Source organism: Sinohyriopsis cumingii, chromosome 3 (assembly GCF_028554795.1).
Source record: "Sinohyriopsis cumingii isolate HCF-2022 chromosome 3, ASM2855479v2, whole genome shotgun sequence".
NCBI lineage: Eukaryota > Metazoa > Mollusca > Bivalvia > Unionida > Unionidae > Sinohyriopsis > Sinohyriopsis cumingii.
Genome location: NC_142963.1, coordinates 73047499 through 73060430, shown reverse-complemented (window position 1 = coordinate 73060430; position 12932 = coordinate 73047499). Strand labels below are relative to the sequence as shown.

At 32.2% G+C, this 12932-nt stretch overlaps 1 protein-coding gene across 2 annotated transcripts in view; it reads right to left on the bottom strand.

Annotated features, from left to right (window-relative positions):
* LOC149803090 (prominin-1-A-like) overlaps positions 1-12932 on the bottom strand; it is a 153695-nt gene that overhangs the window by 25073 nt on the left and 115690 nt on the right. For both annotated transcript variants that reach the window (XM_089952679.1, XM_089952678.1), the window contains exons 24-26: positions 9710-9760; positions 8021-8071; positions 3314-3364 (exon numbers count right to left, since the gene is read on the bottom strand). In XM_089952679.1, the coding sequence (XP_089808805.1) occupies positions 3314-3364; positions 8021-8071; positions 9710-9760 (153 nt within the window). The remainder of the gene's footprint in view (positions 1-3313; positions 3365-8020; positions 8072-9709; positions 9761-12932) is intronic.

The following is a 12932-nucleotide window of genomic DNA, read 5'->3' as shown; positions in this document are numbered from 1 at the left end:
GGATGAAGAGGCCATTCCATTTGTACAAGTTCATTCTTGCAGAACAATGACTCTGCCAATACTTTAGCCAGCCTAGGACATGTCAACTTAAACATCGATTTGACAGTTAGGACACCACTTTTAAATATCCCAAACAGGAATACAAAGGTCTGAGTACTTGGTAGATAGTATATACACACCAATGATTAGATGACATTAATAATTCCAAATAAAAAGCTATAGTAGATAGTATATACACACCAATGATTGGATAACATAGTTCCAATTATAAAGCTATGATAGATAGTATATACACACCAATGATTGAATGACATAGTTCCAATTATAATGCTATGGTAGATAGTATATACACACCAATGATTTGATGACATAGTTCCAATTATAACGCTATGGCAGATAGTATATACACACCAATGATTGGATGACATAGTTCCAATTATAAAGCTATGGTAGATAGTATATACACACCAATGATTGGATCACATTGTTGCTACTTATCATTTTTGTAGAAAAACTCACAGGCAGACAATACATGCACTAGTACAATGTTTGCCTTTATTTCATAATTACTGTGTATTATATATTCAATTTTCTTTATCAGACACTGCATAATGTGATATATGATAACTACACCATACTGGTGTCACTGACCAGTAGCTGAATCAATGTATCCCCCAGGGGTGTAAAATTGAGGGTAAAAAAAAACCTTGGTGTCAAAACTGGGGGTCAAATAAAAAATGTGGGGGTAAAAAATGTACTGACAAATTTTCATATGACTCGTACTTTTTCAGCTTGAAATAGGATATTGCAACTTGCACAACATACTCTCTCTCTCTCTCTCTCTCTAAACATACAAGTACACCAACATGCACAATTAACAAACAAATGCAATGTCCATTCAAAGAATAATTTTATTGGTTCATTTTTCTTTTAAAGTCATACTTTTAACAGTCTCCTCAAGCAATATTATAGCCCAACACATTACATATAAGCCAATACAAAAAGTCAAATAAATCTTTTTAACCAAATGGCAGTTAATTTACTGCCTTTCATAAAATGTTTACTATCATCGGTTTAATTGTACTTCATCCTAGATCACATTTATCCAAATATCAAGGAGGATAATGATTCATCTTCTTTCTAATAAGTTAGACTAGAACTTTAAGATCTTTCTTTTATTGCAGCAAAAGTTAAAAACCGACAAAATCTGCAAAGACCCGCTGACTTTGTAATCCAAATAATGCATTTGTCTCTGCAAGTTTACTGATTTCTTTGTTGTGAAATAATGTCTTAGGTTATAATGTGTTCTCCAGATATCTTATGGCGAACGAGGGCAGATTTTTAAAAATTCTAAAATCCTGTCATGAAAGGATTATTCACTTTTGCAGTCTTTGAAATCACGCGATCAGCAGTCACACCAGTAATCCTAATGAATGTGCCGTATTCCAGTCAAGGGAATTATTTTCTCCCCTTTTTTCATTAAAGTTAGATCCACAGTTACTCTTTTGTGTTCTAATTCTTTCATTTTCTTCGCTAATGCTTTTTAGTGCATGACATTTTAATCTGGAGATCACTTTCTAGTGCAACGAGCCTTGAGGTTAAACATCTAGATGACATTTTGCTGAGCTCGATGGAGATTAGGGGAAGCTACTCCATCATAACATTGCCTATGCTAGTGTGGTTCATTGTTTTATATGTTCTCTGCGTTGCACTTTGCTATACGAATAGAGGAGTGCAAGGCAGGGAGCAAACAAAGCGGGGAACCAGTCAATGCCTATACTCAAAGTATATATGATGCCATCCATCGTCAAATGCATTGGGTATTAAATAAATCCTGATCATATTATGAAAATCCTTTGCATCAAAAAAACTCACGGCAACAAAATGTGTGCGTCAATTTTCTCCAGCGCGTGTCCCTGACGCACAAATGTGCATAAAGGAAAACACTGGCTGAATCCACAATATATCCTTTTAAGGTGCCATGCATCTGAAATGGCATATTCACTACTCAGAAACAAATTACATTTTAAAGTTTGCAAAAATTAATGTCCTAAAATATTTTCAGACCTTTATTTGGGTGAATGTGATGTTTTAGAAATAAATAACAATTTTGTTGACCAATGATTCCTATCAGTCAACACTGTAGTATCACTAATTTTCATGAGGTATGAATTTTCATGTATTTCACCATTGCTCCACAAGAACAAATTTAAAGATCCAATGAAAAATTAGCCAGAAACGACAAAAAGTCTATAGACACATATCCATTTTGTTACTGTGTTTTATTCCTAGCAATACTATTTTACACATCAGCCTCATTACATGCCATATTTCCTAGAATGAAGAGGGACAGTAAGCCAGGACTTATTTACAGGATTTCTGTACTAAGCCACAAATATATATACAGTTATTTCACTGGCATACACATACATTTTAATTCCCTAATTACAAAATTCTTTATTTGAGTAATCTTAATTAATAAATTAGTACTTTGCTATAATAAAGATATTGAAAGGTCTGGGTTGGGAGAACAATATTTTAATTACAATGTTTCACAGACATGACTGAACATTAAATTTTGTAACCTGATTTCTAAAGCTGTGAATGAAATCCTCCACTGATAATTGTTGAGATTAGAATAAATCTTTTAATTGTCACTGTGCATGAAATCTAAACACAGAATACAATTACCAATCCAAATCCATGGATATATGGATTCAGCCATTATTCTTTGGAAAAGAAGATATTTGAGTTTTTTTATTTAAATTCTGTTTTTCTGAACAATCTGATTTATTAAGCTAGTAATAAGAAATTGAAACATTGAGTCAAATATAAAAAAACACAGCCTAGGGAGTTCATGGATATACAGACACATGGATATCATTCTAATCACTATATCAAGCTTCCGTCAACAAAAATTTAACATTAGTCAATATTCATTGGAATTCATTTATAGTGCATCTTTGGGGACAAAGCACAAGAAGTTTGTCAAATTTAAAAACTGTCAGATTTAAAAAATAAAAAATAAAGATACATAATAGTTTTACTTTTATATTTTAGAAAGTATTTCTCTAAATGATTTAAAAATATTTAAATCTGAGTCCTTTACAGGTTGGTTCACTTGAATACAAATGTAAATATGCAGTGATATACAGTCCCCATATTTGAACATGAATAGCATGTTAAAGTGAGTTTCTAATTAAACTGTAAAACATCTAAGTACACATCAATCAAAACTTCATGTTACTATACAGTATATTCTTTTCCAAACAACTCTTCAAATTAATCAAATATGAGCCAATATAATACTTACTGTCTTTCTGGCATTTTGTCTTGAAAATTTCCTGTGAAGGCTTGTGGAAGACTAGAAAAGGATAATAGTGAGTCTGAGGAATGGAATTATACCGTGTGCTACTTGCGATAACTGTAGTGAATTGTTAAGTGACAATTGGATACAGATCAAAACGAAGACTACTATTTAAAAAAATAAAATACGTGTTATTTTTGGTTTCAAATGGGATGCGAATCATACATGAAGTTTATAACATGTAATCTATGCTCAAATTCATGGATTTGTTATATACAAGTACAGTACTTAGTGAATTATGGATTGTACAACACAAATGTAAATTGTCAATATAAGTGTTTTTCAGACTAGTTTGTCTTTACTTAATCAAAAGTACATATTTTTGCTTCGCTTTTATTACCCACCCACCCACCCCACCCACCATATTTAAGGTAAATGCATCATTTTCTTCAGCTAACTGACTTGGTTGGTTATAACACAGTTTGGTCTATAACACAGTTGGGTTCTATGGATCCCAACTACCATGTTATAGTGGGGTTGCACTCCACATCAGTCTTTCCTGTCAACAGTCCCAGCATGTATGACACACAGTCTCAATACTACCAAACTTGTCAAAATTGATTGAAAAACATGTCCATGACTCGACATTCATATCATATGTAACCAAACACTTGCTGTTACACTCTAATCAATCAGGCTTTAGACAGAAACATTCCTGTGAGACTGCCTTGATCTCCCTAACTGATAAATGGTTTCAAGCACTTGACCAAGATAGAATAATAGGAACTGTATTTGTAGATTTCAGCTTTTGACATGGTGGATCATGAAATCCTTTTGAAGAAACTGAAAATCTGCCAATGTGATGAAAGCACAGTTAGATGGTTTACTTCATACTTAAGTGAGACAACACAACATGTTTGTATAAATAATGTTCTGTCTGAACCTGGAACACTCTGATATGGAGTACCACAAGGCTCAATTCTAGGTCCATTATTGTTTGTACTGTTTATTAATGACCTACCACTTTTACTAAGGGATTCAATATCATTTTCAGATCTCTATGCAGATGACATAACATTGTCAGACATCAAAATACAAAGCATGAACTGGAAATTTCTTTACAGTATGCCCTAAACAAACTGGACAACTGGTGCACGTGCAATGGCATGGTGGTAAATACTGGTAAAACTAAAATATTACTTATCTCAACACAGCAAAAAGGACAAATCTTGATAGTGATGAACTATGTCTGACATGGAAGGATACAAATGTGCAAATGGTCTGTCATGATAGGCTACTTGGTGCTTTGTTATATAATAACCTATCATGGACTGAACATATCAAACATATCAGTAAAAAAGTCAATTCAAGTTTATGGCTTCTCAGTAGGATAAGACATTCTCTCCCTGATAATAGGTACATACAACCCTATTTAGACTAATGTAATACAGTATGGGGTAATTCAAATGATAAAAACATAACAAAGCTGGCATATCTTCAAAAAAGAGCATTTGGGCTAATATCAATCCAGAAAGAAAGCAATGAAAATTTAGCTGGTGAGTTAAAAATATTACCTGTTAAGGACCGAATCCATTTGAGAAAAGCCACATTAATGTACAGTATATCCAATACTAGTGCTCCTGAATATTTACACTCACTATTCCAGTATAGGCTACCTGGCAATACTCCCCACCCGTGATCCATGTCTACCAAATGGTAAAAAATTCCCAAACCAAACAAGGAATTATTTAACAAAAGTTTCCAATACTCTGGAACTCTGCTCTAGAATAGTATTCCAGTTGAGATTAGAAATGCCCACTCTATTTCCTTCTTCCAAATCCAATATATCCAGCAGCTTCAGAGATAAAATAAAAAAATTCCTTTGTATGAGGGCTTCAAGGTAGATTAGTTCTTAGCTAACTGTGTTACCCTCTTTAAATAAAGTCATTTTTATTATTATTATTATTATTATTATTATTATTACTGTACAGCTTTAACACAAAATCCTGGTAGTGTCCACAACAGTCTCTCCTGTCAACAGTCCCATCATGTATGATTTAATTCCATACAATATTATACATCAATATTATGTCTACATTCTGCTAATTTTGTGGACCTGATAACAATTACAATAAAAAAGAAGATAACATAGTGAAAATGGTGGTGTTGTCTCCATTGAAAGATGAAATATACTGTAACAAACCTTTGCTTAAAGAACATGTAATTTGTTTTATGCAAATTACTAATTGCAAAATATCATGAAAACTTGGCCCATGCAGTAACATTTGTTCAGATCTATATAAATACATGTTTAATAGTTTGTTTCCTCATTATGTCCCCTATTAATTTAATTGCAAACACTAATACTGCTATCATCTCATGATGAATTGGCAAAACCCATTTTGATCAACACTGATATAAATAAAGCACTATGGCTGCCATTTGCATCTAATATCATTGTAGAACTAAAAATATAATGATGACTTGAAACAACTTTGTGATCTTTGGTTAAATGAAAGTGTTATTATTATATATGTATAATAAAATATTTAGAAGCCAATGTTTTGTGGATTTTATATGTGCTTTAAATGAAATATTTTCAAATGTTTCAAATGTTAAAATGAAAATAAGTTTGTGTACTGGATACAAAATTTAACTGAATAATTAAAATTAGACAATTACAGTAAAGTGTATTATACTATTGTGTTCTCATCAATATGTCTTTTCACAACATCTTTTGTCGTAAATACAATGCAAAGAAAGTACAACTTGCATGAGGAATCAAAATAAGAATAATGGCTTCAATTTGTTTTTAAAAAAATCTAAATATGACACCTCATATCTATTTTGTTTATGATTTCAGTTAGAGATTTGCTAGTAATTACTGTCTGATAGTGTTGAAAGTCTGTCATACTGGCCTGATTTATAAAAAGTTTAAAATGGTTATCAGATATATTAATCCAAATAATAATTTTATATTTTCTTTATTGTTAACATTGAAAAGTTATTTTGATTTTTAAAAAATCTAAATATGATACCTCATATCTATTTTGTTTATGATTTCAGCTAGAGATTTGCAAATAATTATTTTATGTACGTTGAAGAGCTAAAGTTCAATGTATTACATGCTCTTACTATGTTTGCAAAAACAGTAATAACTAATAAAAATAAATTAGGTTTGTGTGTTCCATGCATTTTCCTATAATATTTTACATGGCCAGAATCAGCCTGGCTTTTGTACTGAATCAGTCCATAATGTGGGCTGTAACAGTCATGGTCCAAATCAGTCAGCATTTACTAGTATTGCCAAAAATAAAAGAAATCATAATAAATGATACTTTGAACAGTAGATTCAATACTCATTCAAATCAATTATTTATTCATATAAAACTGTTGTTGAAAACTTTAAATCCTCATGAAAGCATGTCTCATTGTGTCCATGCTTGCTTAGGCTGAACTGTAAATGCATGCCTCTAAATTACTTGACTTATTAGCTTGAAGCACAATTACTAATAAAACACTATTTATACATACTAATTACTAATGAAACACTATGCATACACACTAATTACTAATGAGACACTATGTATACACACTAATTAGTAATGAAATACTATGTATACACACTAATTACTAATGAAACACTATATATACACACTAATTACTAATGAAACACTATCTATACACGCTAATTACAAATAAAACACTATCAAAATTTAGTTCATCATGTGACTCCAGTAGAGACTTCATTCCTTGTGAAAAGGTTGAAAGCTTAGGAGTCAAAACTTGTGCTACAGAAAGGTATCTAGGTTTTAGTTTCTTAAAATGTATACACTTATTTCAGTGCTACTGATATACACATACATTTCAATTCCCTTTCTTTACCTGAGTAATCTGAGGTGTTTGCTATGATAATGAGATTTATAGATCTGAGTTTGAAAAAAATATTGTAATTACTATGCTTCACATACATGACTGAACATTAAATCTTTTAATCTGATCACTAAAATTATCAAGAGGTTCCATAACTGATTTATCTTTGAGACTACGGATAGCTGACTGAGCATTAAATCTAATGACTCAATGCAATGATCAATCTAAATCCATTGATATATGGATTCATGCAGAACTCTCCAGAAATTAAGATAATAAAATCTTTTGAATTAAATTCCATTTTTCCCGACAAATCAAATGTATTAAAGCCAGATTCATAAATTTTAACATTAAGCAGAATCTAAAAACCTTTAAATAATCCAGGGTATTGATGGGCAGCCAGACAGACACATGCATGTCAAAGTGATTGCCATGTTATGCTTCGGACTGGGACTTGGCATCCTCAACAAAAAATTAACAATAATCATTAGTCAATGAAACTCATTAATAGTAAATTTGGGGACAAGCACAAGAAGTTTGTCAAAACAGAATTTAAAAACAAGAATAAAAATTAAACATAACAGTTTCATTTCACTTTCAAATTTTAAGAAATACATTGCTAAGTTAATTAAAAATATTTTCAACTCATGTCCTATACAAGTTGGTTCATGTGAACCAAAATTTGAATAAGCAAGAAAAGAGAATCACCATATCCAAAAGTGAATAACATGTTAAAGTGACCTACTAAATAAGCCTTAAACACATATGGGTGTTATTATTGTATTTTCTCCTCCACACATCTCTTCAGATTAATCAAATATGAGCCAATATTGTACTTACTGTCTTAACGGAATGTTGTCTTGAACATGTCCTGAGTAGGCAATTGGACCACTAGAAAAGGATAACAGTGGATGTGAGAAATATAATTCTACTTTCATGTAAGCTATAATTTTAAGACTCCATCCAATAAAAAGTAAAATTTAACACAATTCTGCACAACATTATCTTTCCTGTCAACAGTCCCAGTATGTATGACACATTGTGTATGATTGGTTACACTAAAGTCAAAAGTCCAGTTTCATTCCATTGCCAAAATACTGTGTGGGACAGGTGCAATTAAACTGACTGAATGATTAAAAGATCTATCTCTATCAACATACTCCTTTAACATACAGGTGTATTAATGATGTATTTTATCTCATTCATTTTCTTTCTTTCCAAAATAAGAGGATTGAAGAAGGGGCAGAAGAGACAGCACCAAGCTGAATTTTTTTCTTCTCCCTTTGTGGTTCTGTTATACCTTAATTTAGTTCTGTTACACCTTAATTTAGTTCTGTTATACCTTAATTTTGTTTTTGACCTGGTGTTAGATAAGTGACCAACACAGCCTGTCATTATTTTAGTAAATGGTTCATCAAATGCAGGAATAGGTTGCAGATATGCCTTGAGTATCTTCTGATTGGGTTTTCCTATCATTTGACAAGTGTGATTACAAACATCACTTCTGATATTCTGTCAATAAAAATGATTCAAGATCTTGTGATAAGTCTTACTGACTCCTAAATAACCAGCCAAAGGAGTTTCATGGGCTAGACTAAGAATTTCCCATCCATACGACTTAGGAGCAACAATCTGATAGCTCATTGACCAGTTGTCACCAGTGGGTACTTCAAGTGGTCACCATTTTCTCATAAGGACCCCATTTTTGATAAAATAACAAACAGGAACTTGTGTGGCTTCAGTTTTGCTAGTAGACCTCTGAAACAGACAAGAAATCTCATGATCTCTCTCCTGTTCCACAACGATGTCAGCAGTGTGACAGTTTTAATAGTGATGTCTAGCAATGTGACATCATTCCACAGACATGCAGCATTATGTCCTACCCAGTCACATTATCCTAATACCAGGCTGACCAGTCCTAGCACTAACCTCTCAATGCCGAGCGCCAAGCAAGGTAGCTGCTAGTACCATTTTTATAAGTCTTTGGTATGACTTGGCCTAGGTTCGATCCTGTGACCTCCCACATCTGAGGTGGATGCTCTAACCACTTAGGCAACTGGAACGGTCTTGATTCATAAGTGAAAACATCAGATTAATATATGATTTAATACACTGTTCAAAAAAATTTAATATTCCTGGTCAATTCTTACTGATTTTGAAAATGTATTTGATACTGTATCAATAACTTTTGTAGGAAAAAGTTTTAATGTTCATACATTTCAATTTTGGTAAATCTATGCAAAAATGGATTACTGGTATGTAGTGTCACTGTGCATTAAATCTAAACACAGAATGCAATGATCAATCTAAATTCATGGATATATGGATTCAGCCATTACTCTTTGGAAAATGGATAATAAAGAATTTTTAATAAAATTCGGTTTTTCCTAACAAATCAAATGCATTAAAGCTAAAAGTAACAAAATTAAACATCAAACAGAATCTAATAAAACTTTATTACAATTTATAGCATTTTCTGTTCCAAACAACTCTTCAAATAAATCAAACATGAGCCAATATAATACTTACTGTCTTTCTGTAATTTTGTCTTGAAAATCTCTTGAGTAGGCATTTTGATCACTAGAATAGGATAATGGTCAGTGTGAGAAATGGAATTGTACTTGTATGAAAGTTATTATTTACTCTATGTCAAACCAGAGACTAAATAAAATTTAATATGGAATAAGAATTCTGCAGAACAGTATCTCTCATGTCAACAGTCTCAGTATATTTGACACATTGTATAACTTTAACACAAAATTCTAGTATTGTCCACAATAATATCTCTCCTGCCATCAGTCCCAGTATGTATGATACAGAGTATAGCCTTAACACAAAATCCAAGTACTGTCCACAACTGTGTATCTCCTGTCAAGAGTCCCAGTATCCATTACACAGAGTACAGCTTTAACACAAAATCCTAGAACTGTCCATGACAATGTCTAGTTCTCATGCCAACAGTCCCAGTATCCATTACAGAGAGAACAACTTTAACACAAAATCCTAGATCAGTCCACAACAATGTCTAGTTGTCATGCCAACAGTCCCAGTATGCATGATATAACAATGACAGACAATCCTGTTATGACTTTAACAGTGATATGTTTGCCCTGTTACTTGTTAATATCAGTGAGACAACTAAATAAATGTTGATACAATGCATGTTCTCAAACCAAAGTTTAAATTAATTTGCACAATACACAATCACCAAACCAACATTTTAATTAGCTTGCACAATACACAATCACCAAACCAACATTTTAATTAGCTTGCACAATACACAATCACCAAACCAACATTTTAATTAGCTTGCATAACACACAATCACCAAACCAACATTTTAATTAGCTTGCATAACACACAATACTGCTAATAGCATACTATCTAATCACATGACTATTATGTTATTTAAGTTAACATGCCCACATCAAATTATTTCTATACATAACAAGAATAATGATGACATTGCAAATGATGTCATGAAGTCATGCAAGCTAAGACATGATGACCTAAGGATTCTGAATCTATTTAAAGTCATTTCACAACACTGTCCTGCAGTTTGGTCAATTAAATTCAGTATTTTTGGTCATATGATCTAAACAATCTAACACAAGTGCTTCTTTCAATTTTAAGAAACTTGTCTTATTATTTAAATCTTTTGGTCACCAAGACCTGCAAATGATATAAATAATTTGACTCATGGTATAAATTTCATCTGAAATGAGTATAAGCCATGTAAAATCCTCCATATCATGAAATTAGTTTCCATGCTGTTTTCATTATGTTGTAAATAATTATAGCATCATTTCATTATAATCTGACATAGGAGTGGATTAAAACTTGAGTACATATCAAAATCTCCTCCAAATAAAAAGCTATGGTAGATAGTATATACACACCAATAATTGCTTGACATACACCACTCCTTAGATAACTTGCACCCTGATAACTTGCTAACCCACTGTAATGCGGGGTCAGGCATGGATCCCATTTTTTAAACTAAAAAATACCCCCAAAATTTATCCCTATTTGTTGAAAATTGCGATCAAAATTGGTAACGGAAACTTTGATGTATCATTCGTTTTATCATAAAAAATGGTAGATAGGACCTGGAAATTTTAATCAACACTATGAAATATCAAATTTAAAAATAGGTCATACAATTTTTTATATTTTCTTTCCAAACAACATTTCTAGTACACTGCAATTAACGATATGTATGGAAATTTCGATCAATGAAAATGTCACTCACACTGAGTGGAGGCAGTACTTTAAAAAATAAATACAAATTAAATAATTTTTTATTAATTAAAATTTGTGTTCTAGTTCTATCTTTTAGTTCCTTTTAAGTGTAATTTTCATAATTGCAATCTGTCCTCTTGTAAATAAATGTAAAATGCATCAATCTACCATAACAGCTATGTCCATAAGTATTTGTTGTATTGTTGCACTGAATTAAAAGCTGGCTTCCTTTGTATTATCACATTAATTATGTCTTTTGAATCAAATAAAGTATGTGGAATAAAAGAAAAGTTAAAAGGCACACTAATCTTACAAACTTAAAATTTAGCGGCCCTGTTTGTATGTCAGGTGAACTCACTTCATTTGATCAGTCGAACACATAGATGTTATTGCATATGTAACAAAAACTACCTTAAATTAACCAACTCTTTCATAACTGTGATCAAAGATAACAAGGCAGCCAAGCGAAATGAATACTTCGTAAAAAAGAGTTTGATTTCACAGATACGGACCATTGTGGGCAAGCGAGTTTCAGAGAATTCTTGAACTGGCACTTAGAGATATCCTGAAGGATGATAAGAAGTTTCATTATTAATTCCAAATAATTAATTCACAACATCAATATTATACTAATTGAGCAATACAAAAATTGAGTTTCAACATAGATGATTATCTCACAAAATAAATTTCACATGTTTTTGAAGAAAAGGGATCTTGTTTGGTGGTGTATCAACAGTTAGTCTAGTTCCCTGCTCTGTGGACTCCCAATTTGGCAGGACAATGTTAAAACCACTCTGGGAACTAGACTCAACAAGAAAACAAAAAGCAGTGATGTAACACACAGATTTTTATGCATACACATGATGGTTGTTGAAACCAGTTGGAACGATCTTTCATATGTTGGACATTTTGAAATAAATGTTATTTAAATAGAATAATGAACAACTTCATAAGAAAAAGCTATTTATTAAACATTATTATTGACGTGATTGTAAAATGAGGATTCAGTCAAAAAAAACAGCCTAGTTCCCTAACGCCGCTTTCCCATGGTTTTCTCAATGTCAAATAGTACTAACATTAGTACCCCATCTCCTACCTCATGGACAATAAATCAAGTTGAGGCTATGACATCGTAGTTAGATGTCAAAGCAATTTTTGTCAATTTTTGGAGGTCCCTTGATAACTCGTGCCTCGCTTACAGTGCGATCTATGTTTGTGGACCAAGTTTGGTGCGAGTGTTCGAGGGAGAGGTGTAGTTCCAAATAAAAAGCTATAGCAGCTAGTAAGGGCTGTTCCATTAATATATACATGGGACCAAGGGAAGGCACTATTAAAGTGGGGTACTCACCCATAGATGCAATTTATTATTTTGTTATCATTTTAATATGAACTCTATGAAATCAAGGTACCCTGACATATATTTTTTTAAAAACTTCCTTTCCTGGGTACCATGTATGTTTAAATGTAATAGCCCTAATTTACACACCAATGACTGGATGACATGGTTCCA